At 36.1% G+C, this 15,805-nt stretch overlaps 1 protein-coding gene and 1 non-coding gene across 2 annotated transcripts; one reads left to right on the plus strand and one right to left on the minus strand.

Annotated features, from left to right (window-relative positions):
• The first annotated feature begins 1,490 nt into the window (after positions 1 to 1,490).
• On the plus strand, positions 1,491 to 5,364 carry LOC131624591 (pentatricopeptide repeat-containing protein At3g49730-like). Its single transcript, XM_058895530.1, has 2 exons — positions 1,491 to 3,789; positions 4,145 to 5,364. The coding sequence occupies exon 1, from the start codon at positions 1,632 to 1,634 to the stop codon at positions 3,606 to 3,608; it is 1,977 nt and encodes a 658-aa protein (XP_058751513.1). The 5' UTR covers positions 1,491 to 1,631; the 3' UTR covers positions 3,609 to 3,789; positions 4,145 to 5,364.
• Positions 5,365 to 6,216: 852 nt separating this feature from the next.
• On the minus strand, positions 6,217 to 6,288 carry TRNAE-UUC (transfer RNA glutamic acid (anticodon UUC)). The gene has a single exon. It is a non-coding gene; the product is annotated as a tRNA-Glu (tRNA).
• Positions 6,289 to 15,805: the final 9,517 nt, after the last annotated feature.

Below are 15,805 nucleotides of genomic sequence, written 5' to 3' on the forward strand. Positions count from 1 at the left end.
ATTTTCAAAAATATTCAAAAACTAAATTTTAATTAAATAATTAACTAAAATTTAATTTATCTAATAATTTAAAAATACGGGTGTTACATAGTGCTTCGTTGCGGTAGACTTGAGCTTCTGGTGCGGTTGAGAGGGAGTTGACTTGTAAGATTAGCACTCCAACACCCAAGTCAGTGGGAGAATAATGAGTAATATATGAGTGGGGATTAAGATCATACATTTTTCTTCACTTGGGGTCTTTTTCAGTAACTAAGGGGTAAGGATTCAATTTTAGTAACATCGTGGGAAATTTATAACACAACTTAGAGTTTTCGATCACAAAAAACAAATAAAAAAAAACTCCTTTGAGTCTTGGTGGAGAAGGCCCTGGGTCTCTTCTTAATGTTGTGCTTCTGTTTGCTAATATTGTCAAAAGATTTCTTATTAAAAAGGATATAATCGTGCTACACATTTAGGAGAAATGTTGCAATGCCATATAGGGATTTCCTCCAAGCAATCTGGATTATATTGGAGTATTTCGGATGAGTGACCCAAGCTGCCTTAAACCTAAAAGAAAGCGGTCTATAGTCTTGGTGGGGAAGGTCACACCTAAGAAGAATTAAGTTGTGATCATAATGAAATTTACACAATTTCTCTAGATCTGCATTGGGGAAAGCCATGCGCCGAGCAATGTCAACCACGATCCTATCCAGCTTGCGATAGACCATTCGATTACCATTACAAGGCCTATTCCTAGTGAATTTTCCACCAGTCATGTCTACTTTAACTAAATTATATTTACCAATGACATTCAACAAATCAGTTGCCCTAGAATGATCAAAATTACCTCCTTATTATACACTCGGATGAATTATGTCGTTAAAGTCTCTAATCATCATCCAAGGATCATCAACAACGTTCCACCGACCAATGAAGTGGAGCCACATGTTAAGACGAGAAGTGTGCACAGGACTATCATAAATTCCAATTACATAGAAAGTTCCCAATGATAGTTTGGTAGTAATTGTATTCATAAAGACATCATGCACAACGTAACAATATTACTATCATTCTATTTTAACACTCAAATGCCCTTGGATTGACCACGCATAGGGCTGTTATTAGACCTTTGGATCCGAGAACCGGACCAGAAACCGGACCGGTGGAACCAGACCAATGGACCGACTAGAATGTTACTCGGTCCGAGAATGGGTAATTTTTTTATCCGATACCAAAAATGGATACTATATTGGATATTTATTGGATACTTTTGTCGGATATCCGAAGTAACGGTCCGGTTTCGGTCCAAAAAATTGGCCCATCACTGTTTCGGTCCGGTCCGAATTTACCCAATACTATTTCGGTCCGACTCTCAGGATAGCAAGTACCCGGATCGGACCGGACCGATAACAGCCCTAACCACGCACATCCTCTTAGTGAACACTCGTATACTAGCTTTATCATAGTAGAATTTGATCTTATGAAAATTAATGTGTGTTTTCATAAAAGATTAAAAATGTTGGAGAATGTTTTCTAATCAAATTTATCATTTTGTCTTTTAGTCTTATTATACCCACCTCTTTCAGTCTTCACTCTTGTTCTTCTTCCTCTTCATTTTCACAGCAACTTTCTCCCTATTAATCATTCGTACCATGCAGAGATTCTCACTTCTCTTCCACAAACACAGTCTTTTCAACCTTCCATTCAAAAAATCATCTCAAATTAGCCGCAAAAATACCACATTACACCACCTCTTCTCTGCTACTACGATTTCTTCTCAACCCTCTTCACACTCACCACCAACACCAAACCCTAAACCCCAAAAATCCAAAACCAGCAACACCATTACAAAAAACGACCAATTCGGTCTCGTTCACCTTGAATCTATTACAAACAATTCCATCGATCAAACCAACGACGAGTTTGCTTCTGATGTTGAAAAGGTTTATAGAATACTGAGAAAATACCATTCCAGGGTTCCCAAATTGGAGCTTGCTTTGAAAGAATCTGGAGTTGTTGTTAGGTCTGGATTAACAGAACGAGTATTGAATCGTTGCGGTGATGCTGGGAATTTAGCTTATAGGTTTTTTTCCTGGGCTTCTAAGCAACAAAGTTATAAACATAGTCAAGATGTGTATAAGGCTATGATTAAGGTTTTGAGTAAAATGAGACAGTTTGGTGCTGTTTGGGGGTTGATTGAAGAGATGAGAGTGGAGAATCCTGAGTTGATTTCGCCGCAAGTGTTTGTTATTTTGATGAGGAGATTTGCTTCTGCTAGGATGGTTCATAAGGCGATTGAGGTGTTAGATGAAATGCCTAAGTATGGTTTTGAGCCGGATGAGTATGTTTTTGGGTGTCTTTTGGATGCTTTGTGTAAGAATGGTAGTGTTAAGGAGGCTGCTTCGCTTTTTGAGGATATGAGGTATCGGTTTCCGCCGAGTGTTAAGCATTTTACTTCGTTGTTGTATGGTTGGTGTAAGGAAGGGAAGCTCGTGGAGGCGAAGCATGTGTTGGTGCAAATGAAGGATGCGGGTATTGAGCCGGATATTGTGGTGTTTAATAATTTGCTTGGTGGGTATGCTCAAGCAGGGAAAATGGTGGATGCTTATGATCTTTTGAAAGAGATGAGAAGAAGGGGATGCGGGCCGAATGCAGCGTCGTATACTGTTTTGATCCAGTCGTTGTGTAAGTATGAGAAATTGGAGGAGGCAATGCGGATGTTTGTTGAAATGCAGAGAAATGGTTGTAAGATGGATGTCATAACGTATACGACGTTGATAAGTGGGTTTTGCAAGTGGGGGAAAATTAAAAGGGGTTATGAGCTTTTGGATCAGATGATACAAGAAGGGCATTTGCCGAATCAGCTGACTTATCTGCATATCATGGTGGCTCATGAAAAGAAGGAAGAATTGGAAGAGTGTATTGAACTTGTGAATGAGATGCAGAAGATTGGTTGTGTTCCTGATCTTAAGATCTATAATACAGTCATTAGGTTAGCTTGCAAGTTGGGAGAGGTCAAGCAAGGTGTTCGGCTTTGGAATGAAATGGAAGCGAGTGGACTCAGTCCGGGTATCGACACCTATGTCATCATGATTAATGGGTTTCTTGAGCAGGATTATCTAGTTGAAGCTTGTGAGTATTTCAAAGAAATGGTTGGGAGAGGACTTTTTGCCGCCCCTCAATATGGTACTTTGAAGGAGTTGATGAATTCTCTTTTAAGAGCTGAGAAGCTTGAAATGGCGAAAGATGCTTGGAATTGTCTCACTAGTTCTAAAAGTTGTGAGATGAATGTGAGTGCATGGACAATCTGGATTCATGCGCTGTTTTCGAAAGGACATGTGAAGGAGGCTTGTTCATTTTGTATAGACATGATGGATAACGATTTAATGCCACAGCCAGATACTTTTGCAAAGCTTATGGGCGGTCTGAAGAAACTGTATAACAGAGAATTCGCAGCAGAAATCACTGAGAAAGTGAGGAAAATGGCTGCTGATAGACATATCACTTTCAAGATGTATAAACGGAGAGGAGAGAGGGATTTGAAAGAAAAGATAAAGGAGAAAAAAGATGGAAGGAAGAGGAGAGCTAGACAACGCCGTTGGGGTGGAGGCCAACAAAAAGCATTATAATTTACAGGATTCAAGTTGAAGTTTCACATGCAACACTTAGGTTTTCCCGGGGAATATGATTTCTGCTCAAAAGTTGGTTAAGTAATTCAATTGAATGGAAATTAAGTGCTGTGAATGGTTTTGACTTAAGGAGAGATGAGCATAACTAGATGCCACTAGAGTAGCTGCTTTTTTCTTTAAGGTATCAATCAACTTAACTCATCAAAATAGTTCAGGCCTTTGTAGTTTCTAATCATTACTATGTTCATTTTTAGTTGTTGATTTTAAGGTTATTTACTTAAACATACCAATAAAACTAATCAATTTTGTAACTTGATATAGAATTATTTATCATTTTCTAATACTACCTTTAATTATTTACTATCTCATTTCACCTATTTATCTCTGCCATAACTAGTTAGCAAATATTTTTACAAAATAGTAGTTAATACAATGAACTTAGAAAAAAATAAATAAAAAGGAACAAATTTTTGCAAGAAATCGGCACCTTAAAAGGAATGGAATGAGCTCTAAAGATTTTATTTTTTCTATTTCAGATTGAAGTCTCACTTTCAAACTGATCCAAGGGAGGTAATGTTATCGGTTTATTGTTCGGTAATCACACATTTTGCCGTTTTTATCTATGAAGAAGAGAGGTCTTCAGGATGGAAATTGTGTTTGCAGTAATTTACAGTTCTACTTAAGCTTAACAAAGTTCGAAGCTAGAATGCTTCTTCTTTACACCAACATTATGTGCTGGACAGCCTATTGGATGAAACAAATATTTTTTAGAAGAGACATTGAAAGTGGCAAAGGAAATGGTTAAATGTGCCAGGGGATTCAAGATATTGTCCTGCTTGTTTTATGATGTGTTATTCCTTTCACCATTGATTTTATTTACTCCCTACTTAGACAGGAAGAGAGAGTACAGAAAAAATGTACATGTACAAAAGTACTAGCCATGGTTAGAATATAGGCAGAAAGTTCCTCTTCCATGAGCACATGTTAATATTTTTCATTGAAAAAGTTCCTCTTGTTTCTGCAGAAGCTATGAGTAAGAAAGAGATATACATTTGGAATATTTCGTACCCTTAGGGATATTATGCTGGTGATCGTTTGATTTGTGAGCTATTAGATTCAAAATGGACATTTTTCCCACTGTAATTTATATTGAAATTTGTTGAAGGATGAAAGGCATGATCATGTCATTGAGTAAGAATTAGAAGGTATATATCAAGTTAGCATACACAATTTTTATGGGGTTATGGTCGGATATGGTCTCTTTTGTGTTGTTAGATATTTAGTTTATTCATATTTGTATAAGCTGTTGTCTATATGGATCAATCATTGCCATTAGACTACTTGTCAACAACCCCAAGCAAGTTGTGATATGTTATCTAGCAAAGCTTTGAGTTTCACATAGTATCCGGTACAGATTAGATTTTAAGTTTGACTTTACTTTCCTTTTCTTTTTTTTTTTTAAATATAGCCCTACCTATTAACCTATTTAAAAGTTTAATTGTTTTAATATTTTTTAAAAAGAATATTTTATGCACTTCTAAAACATTTATGAAACAAATAAATAACATGAATTGTGTTAAGATTATATATATGGGCACACATGTGTCCGCTTTTTTAGTGCGCAAATAGTGAAAATATAAATAGTACTTTTTATGTATTTATTTTTAATTATTTATAAAATAATAAAAAATGGAATGAAAGAGATATAAAAATTGTTTTATTAAAAGAGAAGTTAAAGTTAAAAATAAAAAGTGAACATGATATAATTGAAACAAAAATAGACTACACCAAAATTATATATATCTCCCTTTCTATTAATCTATTTTAAAAATAAAGTCTAAGTGTAAAGTTTAAGTGTTGGTGTTTACAATTTAAACTTGCACAGATGAAAACAAGATTTATAGCTCAATACAATTGTTTTCTCTTTCAATAAAAATGTATATAATTTGTATTATTTGATGCTCTGAACGTTTCTTCTTTGTTTGCGCAAAGCTTATTCTCTAAATTTCGTTAGTAGAATTTCTTGATAAAGTTCTGTTGCTCAAAGATGATAAGTTTTATTTATTTGCACTGGAGTCCATGATTTTTATATAATAACTTGGTTGGATTGTGGCAGGAGATATTCATTAGGATCAGACTTAGTGTGGACAAGTGTATTAGATGTGAGTAATTCCATAACATTTTACATTTTTGCAACAATAGAAATTGTCATACACTACTTGTAACATGTGTACTATGACACAACTGTTTCACAATTTGAATTCAATACTTTAAAAGGAAAACTACTAGTTTTATCTTTTTGAAAGATAAACTTATCGGTTATTACAGGATAAGTTACCAGAGAATAAATACGTGATATTCTACCAAAGGATAAGAAAATATTAGTTTTTGAATGTTTTACTAGAGCATAAGTTCTTGAGAGTCCAGGTGATCATAAAATAGAAGTTTTTGAATGTTTTACTAGAGCATAAATTCTATAGAGTTTCAAATGACTTTCGAAAGAAAAAAGTTAGATAATAAAACCAAAATTATAGGCAATTGTTCTTCAAACCAAACCACTAATAGTCAACGTTATGTTCATTTAACTTCAAATTTTCTTAGCAAAAAGTTCCGATGCCGGGAATTGAACCCGGGTCTCCTGGGTGAAAGCCAGATATCCTAACCGCTGGACGACATCGGAATTGGTGATGACAATGCTTGATAACCTTTTATATATTAATACTATTTGTGTAACAATCAAGTAACATTCCTCGTTTAACCATTACCTTACCCGTATTAACACCTATGTAAGGGTATTTTGTAAGGTATCCTTTATTCCTTTCAAGCATAATTGTCAAATAAACCTCAAACTCATAAGTTTTAATATTTACTAATTTTCACCTTAACATATATTAATTAAGGGGCTTCCCGCCTTCATTTCTTTTTCTTCTGTCACTTGATATTTATATTTATATTTTGGATAAACATTGTAGTTTGAAATTTTTATTTTCTAAGAAAATAACTTTTCTTGCCATTTTTTTTGGAAAAAAAATAAATTTAAGTTGATGTTTGTGAGTTAATTGTAATTTTAAGACTTTATTTGTGTTTGATCTTATTTAAATGAGGTTCTTCAACATAGAGACTTTTTGGCACACAACCATAGTATGGACGAGGCAAGAATGAAGTCGGTTCATTTTAATAGTGAGTCAAAAGTTAAAATCATAACTAATCTGAGGCACACTGAAATCTAGGCCTACATTCCATCCTCCAGTCATAGTATGGTGGAAATCTGTAAGGCTTTGGTGGGACAATCATGAGACTCGTGAGATACATGGAACTTTTGGTGGAACTTGGGATTTATAATGAGATGATTATATTCTTGATTATATAAAATTGATTACATCTACAAATGTATCATAGGGGAGCCTTTAGTGCCAACTCTAGGGGTAGTTTTCTCAACTGTGCACTTAAAATCAAACAAAAGTCAAAGAGTCATATGCTCTAAGTGAAAAGAACAAGAAAGCAGTAAAACTAGATTCCTAAATAGAAGAAACATGTCTAGATGAAGTTGAGGAAGATGACAAGGTTATGCAACCAAACTCATGAAAGAAGGTAGTGAGGCACAAACCGATATTTTTCCTCCATTTATGTTCATCAAATTCCATTAAGATAGAGGTCGATTTACCAGGACCCATGTGCAAGGTGTTGGCTGAATGTTTGCAAAGGAACCATGACTTATTTTCATGGTCAGTAAGGGAGATGTGCTAGCTCATCCTAGTGGTAGCATGGCATACCTTGCTTGACCCTTAGGCTATGTTTGGGAGTTTGGAGGGGAAGGGAGGGGAGGGCTTTGAAAAATAGGAGGAATTGGATGAAAAGGATAAAAAGATTTTGGGTAGGAGGGTTTTGGAGGGTTTGAGTTTATTCATAACACCAAAAACCCCATAAAATGGGGGAACTCAAAAATTGTATTGAAGGAGGGTTTTGGAGGGTTTTGAAGGGCTTACATAAATTTTCCAAATATCTTTTAGGTTGTTATACTATTTTGAAAATTAAATTTTTTGTAATGATAATAACTCTTTTATCATTCTAAACAAATTGATTTTTTCACAAAATGTCAAATATTTTCCTATATTTTTTTAAAATTTTGTTTTTGGAAGCCTTCCCCTTCCCTCCCCTCCAAACTCCCAAACATAGCCTTAAAGAAGACGTCCTTTACGTGGTGCCTTGTAAACGAAAAATAATCACTAGAAAAGGCTGAAGCCACACCACAAGTAAGGTCGTAGACTAACTTCTTAAAATTAGATTAATAACATAAGCAATATACATAACTTAGATCTCCAACATAGTTTTGGTAAAGTAAGCCAACAATAATGGTGCATGTGTGTCTCTTATTCGGATCTGAATAGGGCGTGCAGGAAGAATCTTACTCATTTACCAACTCAGACAAATTTCTTGACAACTCATCGTGACTTAAACTCTTATCCTTTATTACTAACTATTTGGTATAAAATCTAATACCAACAAATCCTTTTGATTGAAGCAAGACAACCTTCATGATCGATGAAGGAAACTTTTCTACAAGGTTGTGCCTTTCACCCTTAAGTATGTGGCGGCAACATACTGGAAAATGTTGAATAAGGTATTCATATAAAACATAGGAGATATGCTGGAGGTTTACATGGATTGCATGATTTTCAAATTTAAAGAGCAAGAAGAGCATGCGACCAAACTGAAATCTATTATCGGGGAAGTAAAAAAGTATGGGATGCGGTTGAGCCGCAAGAAATGCACCTTCGGAGTAAGGTTTGTGAAATATTTAAGGTATTATCTTATAAGGGATAGAGGTAAACCCAGATAAATGTCATGCAGTAGTTAACATGACAGTCCCAAAAACCAAGAAGGGGGGTCCAAAAGTTGAATAATATGTTGGTCGCTTTGTCTCGGTTAATTTCCAGACTAGCACAACATACACTTAGCATGAAATTTAAAAAGCATAAGGAAGTATTGTCACAACCACTTATCCTAGTGTAACACCCTAAAAATCCCACGCTTAATATTATAAGATAAAACATACATAAAACACATAATTACGCTAAGGATGTTACTCGGTATCAAACACATATGCTCTGTAATACATATTTATATAATAAGACATTCAACACCTATCATTGCATGCTCACCTTCATGTAGGGTATCATTGCAGTGAAATTATAAAGATAAACATGCATTGCAAACAAATAAGTCTCGTGAATCTACTTTATTAAATTCAAATGGAATACAATAAAAATATCCTCATAATAACATAAGTATCACCCTGAAGAGAGTATAACATCCAAATATCCATTTAACATAAACAAAATAAAAAGACATCATTCACCCACCCAGTGTTACAGATCAGAGCACTTAATCTAAAACACAAAATGGAAAACAGAAGAAGAACAACCTTGCACCATCCTCCGCTCTAAGCAGCTACTCACTTACCTGCTTATTTGTACTCCAAGGAGGAGCACAAACCACAACAATAACAAAGGGATCAAAAGTTAGTTGAATTTAGTTGAACTTACGGATCAAAAGTTATGACCAAAATCGTCGGGCGATACAACTTTGGTCAAAATGATAATTTTTTAAATTCTCCCCAACATGCATCGACCTCTAGGAAGCATGCATCGATCTCTAGGGAGCACGCGTCGACCTATGGGACTTATGCGTCGACCTATGCGACGCATGTGTCGATGCCAAAAGGACATAAAGTCTGATTTTGCTAACAACTCAGTATGCGTCGTGTCATACCCCAATTTTTCCCCAGTGTCGTTCATTCAGTGCATTTACATCATTAGTCGGTTATTCATGCCTTAGGTTGGCCAAGAGTCAATTTAAGTCATCATTTGCATCATTAAAAAGTAAAAATATACCCAAAATCATACTTCATCCATTTTTTTCTCCTACACTACCTCATGCATTATGTGAAATTGATGAAATTTCAATTAGAATAAACTTTCGATTCTACAGGCAGGTCCATAAAAGCGATTTAACGTTGCGTGTAAAATTAGCGGGTAAAATATTTTGAATTTTGACTTGTACCTAACTGTTTTATGAAACTACGCTACGCATAAGTTACTTTGGTATATGCTCATTTTATTTTTTGACTTCGTTTGTAGTCAATTCTTATACAATCTTGAAGGGAAGGGAAATTGAATCTTTAGAGGGGTCAGTGTTATGCAGTAAATCCAACATAACCTACAATAATTCTCAAGAAGGCGGCCGGAGTAAGACTGGAAAAGAGGCGGATTTAGCGGAAAAGGTATGGAAGGAAATAACTCAATTGGGCATCTCAGGTGGAGAGAGGGATGATGTTTACATCAGAGCAATCAAAGCAATGGAGGCAAGGGATTTGGAGGGAATGCTAGCCAGGAAGGGGAAATCAATTGTGGAACAATGAATATTGTTTCCTTCAACATCAGTGGATGCGGTATCTCTTCGAAACGGAGAAGATTAGCTCAAATTCTAGCTAAAGGGCAAGCTGATATGCTCTTCATACATGATACAAAGAGACAACATATGGACCATAACTTTGTTTCATTATTATGGGGAAGTGGTGATGTGGAGTGGTCGGCTAGGGATTTTGAAGGTGCTTCAGGAGGTTCCTGATTATGTGGAGAAAAGGTGTGGTGGAACCGGTTTATAGTTTCAGAACTGAAGGATCTTTAGGGTTGTGTGCAAAATTCAAAGACCAGGTTTGCTTTTTTGTCAATGTTTACTCTTCATGTCAGTTAGTAAAGAAGAGGATTTTGTGGTATGAGCTTGTTGAGTTTAGGAAGGCCTGTGGTCCTAGTGGCTGGTGGTGCATAGCGGGTGATTTTAAAACGGTTAGAGATAAGAGTGAAAGAATAGGAAGGAATGCTGAGAACAATGGGGTGGATATGCAGGAATTTAATGATTTCATTGAACATATGGATTTGGTGGATTTACCGTCAATTGGCAACAGATTTACATGGTCAAATAAACAGGGAAGAGCCAAGAGTAGATTGGATAGATTCCTTCTGTCTGAGTCCATAATTGATGCATGGAAACTGGTAGGCCAGACTATTGGTGACAAAGATATCTCCGATCACTCCCCGGTGTGGTTAAAAACAAATGATACGAATTGGGGCCCTAAACCTTTTAGAGTCAACAATTGTTGGTTTGAGCATAAAGACTTTAAAAAATTTGCGGAGGGGATTTGGGCTTCAATTGAGGTGAACGGCAATCCAGCGTACATTATGAAGGAGAAATTCAAAATCTTACGAAACAAACTAAGAGTGTGGAACAGAGAGAGCTTCGGATGTCTAGATTTGAAAGTGGATGAAGTTGTTGCAAAATTGAACAAATTGGATAATAGCTCAGTGGATGCTAACGATGTGAACGAGCAGGGAAGGGCTGACGAAAGAATGAAGGCTAGTGATGAAATCTGGAAATATTTACAGCTTAAAGAAAATTTGCTGAGACAAAAGTCGAGGCAGAAATGGATAAACGATGGAGACTTAAACACCAAATATTTCCATGCGGTGATTAAGGGGAGGAGAAGGAGGAATTCCATTCTATCGATTCAAAACAGTGAGGGGGCTAGGGTCGAAGACATGGAGGGAATTAGAAGCGAAATCCTAAGAGTATTTCAAGGAAGATTCAAGGAATCTCATGGAGAAAGACCAACATTTGATGGCAGCGGCTTTAACCATATAACGACGGAGGAACGTCTATTGCTGGAAGTGAAATTCTCTAAGGAGGAAATCAGATGTGCAGTGTGGGATTCAGATGGGGACAAAAGCCCTGGGCCTGATGGGATCAATTTCAGATTTATTCAGGAATGTTGGTCATTTTTATAGAAGGATATCTGCAAATTTATCGAGGAATTTTATGACAACGCCTCTCTCCCGAAAGCAATAACGGCATCCTTCATTGCTCTAATTCCAAAGAATCACAACCCGCAGGGCTTGAATGAATATCGCCCAATTTGTCTAATTTGCTGCCTTTACTAAATCCTCTCCAAGATTCTGGCCAACAGGTTGAAAAGGGTGCTGAAAGGGATAATATCCTCATCACAGTCTGCGTTTGTACCGGGAAGACATATATTGGATGGAGTTTTAGCCATCAACGAAATTATAGATCATGCTACTAGGGAGAAGAAATAATGTTTTATTTTCAAGGTCGATTTCCAACAAGCATACGACTGTGTCAATTGGAAGTTTCTAAGGAGGTAGCTACTTAATTTTGGGTTTGGAAACAAATGGTGCGGTTGGATCGCAGCTTGCATTTTTAACAGCTCCATGTCTATTCTGGTGAACGGATCCCCAACTAAAGATTTTTGGGTTGAAAGGGGATTAAGACAAGGTGACCCTTTGTCACCTTTCTTATTCACCTTGATTGCGGAAGGTTTGGCTCGTTTATTCAGAAGGGCGACATAAATAGGAAAGTTCGAAGGGTACACAGTGAGCGAAAATTCTGATGTGAGCCTTCTTCAATTCGCTGACGATACTGTGGTGGTTGGGAGAGGTTGTTTAAAGAATCTTTGGAGCATTAAGGCAATTTTCAGAGGTTTCGAACTTGTATCGGGTTTGAAAGTGAATTTCTTCAAGAGTAAGATATATGGCGTCAATGTTAAGGAGGACTTTATGGATTGTGCTTCACAATTTCTGTGTTGTTGCAGGGACAATATTCCCTTCAAATTTTTAGGCATTCCGGTGGGAGCGAATCCGAGGAGATGTATCACATGGAAACCTGTTCTGGAAAGCTTAAGGAAGAAGTTATCAATATGGAAGGCTCGGTTGATGTCTATTGGGAGAAGAGTGACTTTAATAAATGATGTCCTTTCAAGCATTCCAATTTATGTAATGTCTTTTTATCGAGCGCCAGTGAAGATTATACAAGAGATAATACAAATTCAAGGCAGATTTCTCTGGTGCGGAGACGAGGAAAAACGATGCATTAGTTAGGTGAGTTGGAACAACATTTGCAAGCCAAAAAAGGAAGGTGGATTGGGAATAAGACACATTGGATACTTCAATACGGCGTTATTGTGTAAATGGAAGTGGCGAATTTTGAAGGAAGAAGGAATCGAATGGAGTCAAATTCTGAGAGCTAGATATGGCGATATCAAACATTCTGTGATGGCAGGCCGTGAGCAAGGGGCTAACAGGAAAAACTCAACTTGGTGGAAAGACATCCTGTCGGCAAATGTGTCGAAAACTAACTTTGTTGATTATTTTGCAGGAAACATTTCTTTCGAGCTCGGTTCAGGTTCAAACATTCAATTCTGGCACAACATTTGGATAGGGAATAACAACCTCAAAAATCACTTTCCGGCTGTGTACAATTTATCTCTGCTTCAAGACGGTTCGATAGCTGACATGGACGCTTTTCATAGAGTAATTTGGTCCTGGAATGTTAACATACCAGCTGAGTCTCTTCTCGCGGATCCTGTTGCAGCAGTAGAAGCTTTGGAGCTCATTCAGCTCATCGCCATGATGAAACCGTTGGAAGATGCTACGGATACTCTCAAATGGAGTCACAATCAGGATGGCGTATTTTCGGTAAAAAGTTGCTACAGCCTGATTCAGGACAGAAAAAGGAAGACATTTTACCAAATGAGACACTGAAGGCTTTAATAATGTTTTGGGAGACTAATATCCCCTCAAAGATCAAGGTGTTTGTTTGGAGAGTATTACTCAATAGACTACCTTCCAAAGATCAATTGGTGAAGAAGAGGATCATTCAAAGTGATGAGGAGAAAGTTTGTGTTTTGTGCGCGGCGAAGGATGAAGACTTGGAACATTTACTGTTCACGTGCAGCTTTAGCCAAAAGGTGTTGGACAATATACAAGGGTGGCTGGAAGTGAATATGCTGAAACAAGCAACTGGTTTAAACCATTTGTTTCTCTTTACTGAAGGCTTGAAAGGGAAGGTAAAACAAAAGAAGATTTGTCTAATTTGGTTGGCAACAATTTGGGCAATATGGAATGTGAGAAATAAGGTGATATTTCATGATGAAACACTTATATTAGATGATGTGATTTTGAACATTAAAACTGTCACTTGGATATGGCATGCTATAGGTAATAGAAGGTCTAAATGCACCATCTTATACGATTGGTTGCATGCTCCTCTAGATTTTCTTCGTGTCGAGTAAGCTTTTACGTTAGCCGTGTTGTAATTGGGTTGGAGTACCCCTTGTACTCCCTTTATTATTAATTTAAATTTGCTTATAAAAAAAACTAGGTATTTTTATTAGTGATTTTGATAATTTCTAGTAGGTTTTATTAAACTTCGTGGCGCGTAGATCGCATTGATACGTTCATTTTTTTTTGTTTTTTATCATGTGAGCATCTGAGTTTTAATCATTTTCAGTCATTTTGGTCTCTTTTCTTTATTTTTGAAAAAAAGTTAGGCATAATAACACTAAGGGTCCTTTAAGTTATTTTATTGTAACAGGTTGGTCCTTTAAATTTTTTTGTAACAACTTAGTCCTTTATGTTTTTATTGGTTGATTAGGATCTGACTTTTTTTTATGCTACTTTATGGATTTAGGATTCACATATATATATATATATATATATATATATATATATATATATATATATATATATATTGTTGTAACTTTATGTATTTTGGGTGATTGATTTAATCAAAGATTGAAAAGAAAAAAAAAAGATAAAAAGGGTAACTGTGCACACATTTGTAAAATTAAAGGATCAAGTTGTTCAAAAAATTTAAGGGACCAACTTATTACAATAAAATAATTTAAACGACCTCTGATATAATTGTGCTAAAATATTATTAAAACTAATAGTTACATATTATTTTGTTTTAACTTTATTGTTAAGTTTTAATAGTAAGAGAATAAAATAATTGGGAGAGGGGAGTTTCGTATCCAGTTGTGAATATTAGTTTTTTGATGTTGATTTTAATATTATAAGGACTATTTGGTCATTAAAGAGATATTAAATTCTAAATAGTACTCCCTTCGTGTAACACCCATATATAAATACATACATCAAAGCATATAGGTATACATGAATCCAAGTATTTGGTACTGAAAATACTTATAAGTTCCTAGTCAACACATTATACATATTAATGCCCTAATACAAAAGTTCTACCAATGGCATAATACATACAAGATGTTCAAAACAAAATACTAAGAACTAGATCAAACAATGATCACAAAAGAAATCCACAACGGAAGCTTCGCCATATCCAAAAGAAACATAAGGAATAAGGAATCAAACTGCTTTCTCCTTACCCTTCGCGGAACCTGTAGTACCTGAAATCAATATATAATGGGGTGAGACACAAAATCTCAGTGAGTTCCCTATCCTATGGATCCTCTCGGCTTTACAAGGTTCTAGTCTATCAATCTCAAGTCAAAAAGGAACTAGACCTTGAGTCACACATTAACATTATATGGAATCATACATAGAGTTCAACAACTCAACCACAATATTACTAATCGGAAAACCGCTACCAAGGTATCCCTCTATTCCCGCCCCCTTCTATGTCTAGGAGGTGGCACGAGTCATGGATCCTTTGGGAAATCTTGACATACGAAATGGATTCGGACTCATGAGCCTTCCCTCATGAATCGTCACTTCACATGGCCCGTACACCATCACAAGTCTCTACCCTGTTAGGTTCCATTCGTACACAAAAGCGGGAATCAAACCTGCCAAGATTAATAGTGCCTCTCTGCACATGGAATGCCTATTAGCATTCAAAAGAAAATAAAGAAATAAAGAAATAAAGTAGTTCCGATTAGTACGTCATACAATGGTGATTGCTCACGCAAATCACTAGGCCTGTTAGCCTTTCTTCATAAAATTCTAAACACACGTATGTCCATATAATGTCTCATCCTAGGTTTTCTTTGTTAAGTTACACACACCTAACAAATCCTAGTTTCCCTCACTTATCCTTTATTCATATAACAATGAAGTTATTCAAACCTCCTTGATATAACATATAATAACAAAGGCATACCAATCCACCAGCAATAGGATTCACCCAAAACAATTACAATATACTAGGTTTACACCAAAGGCAACCAACAATTATCATCATTGTCATTTAAACAATGGCAAGTTATCACAACTATATGGCAATTAATCATTATGCTAAAAGTATACCGTTCACATGATTCCGAACGATAAAACAACTCGAGGAATCAAACAATTTTCCTGATTCCC

Source organism: Vicia villosa, unplaced genomic scaffold, assembly GCF_029867415.1.
Source record: "Vicia villosa cultivar HV-30 ecotype Madison, WI unplaced genomic scaffold, Vvil1.0 ctg.000141F_1_1_1, whole genome shotgun sequence".
NCBI classification, from domain to species: domain Eukaryota; kingdom Viridiplantae; phylum Streptophyta; class Magnoliopsida; order Fabales; family Fabaceae; genus Vicia; species Vicia villosa.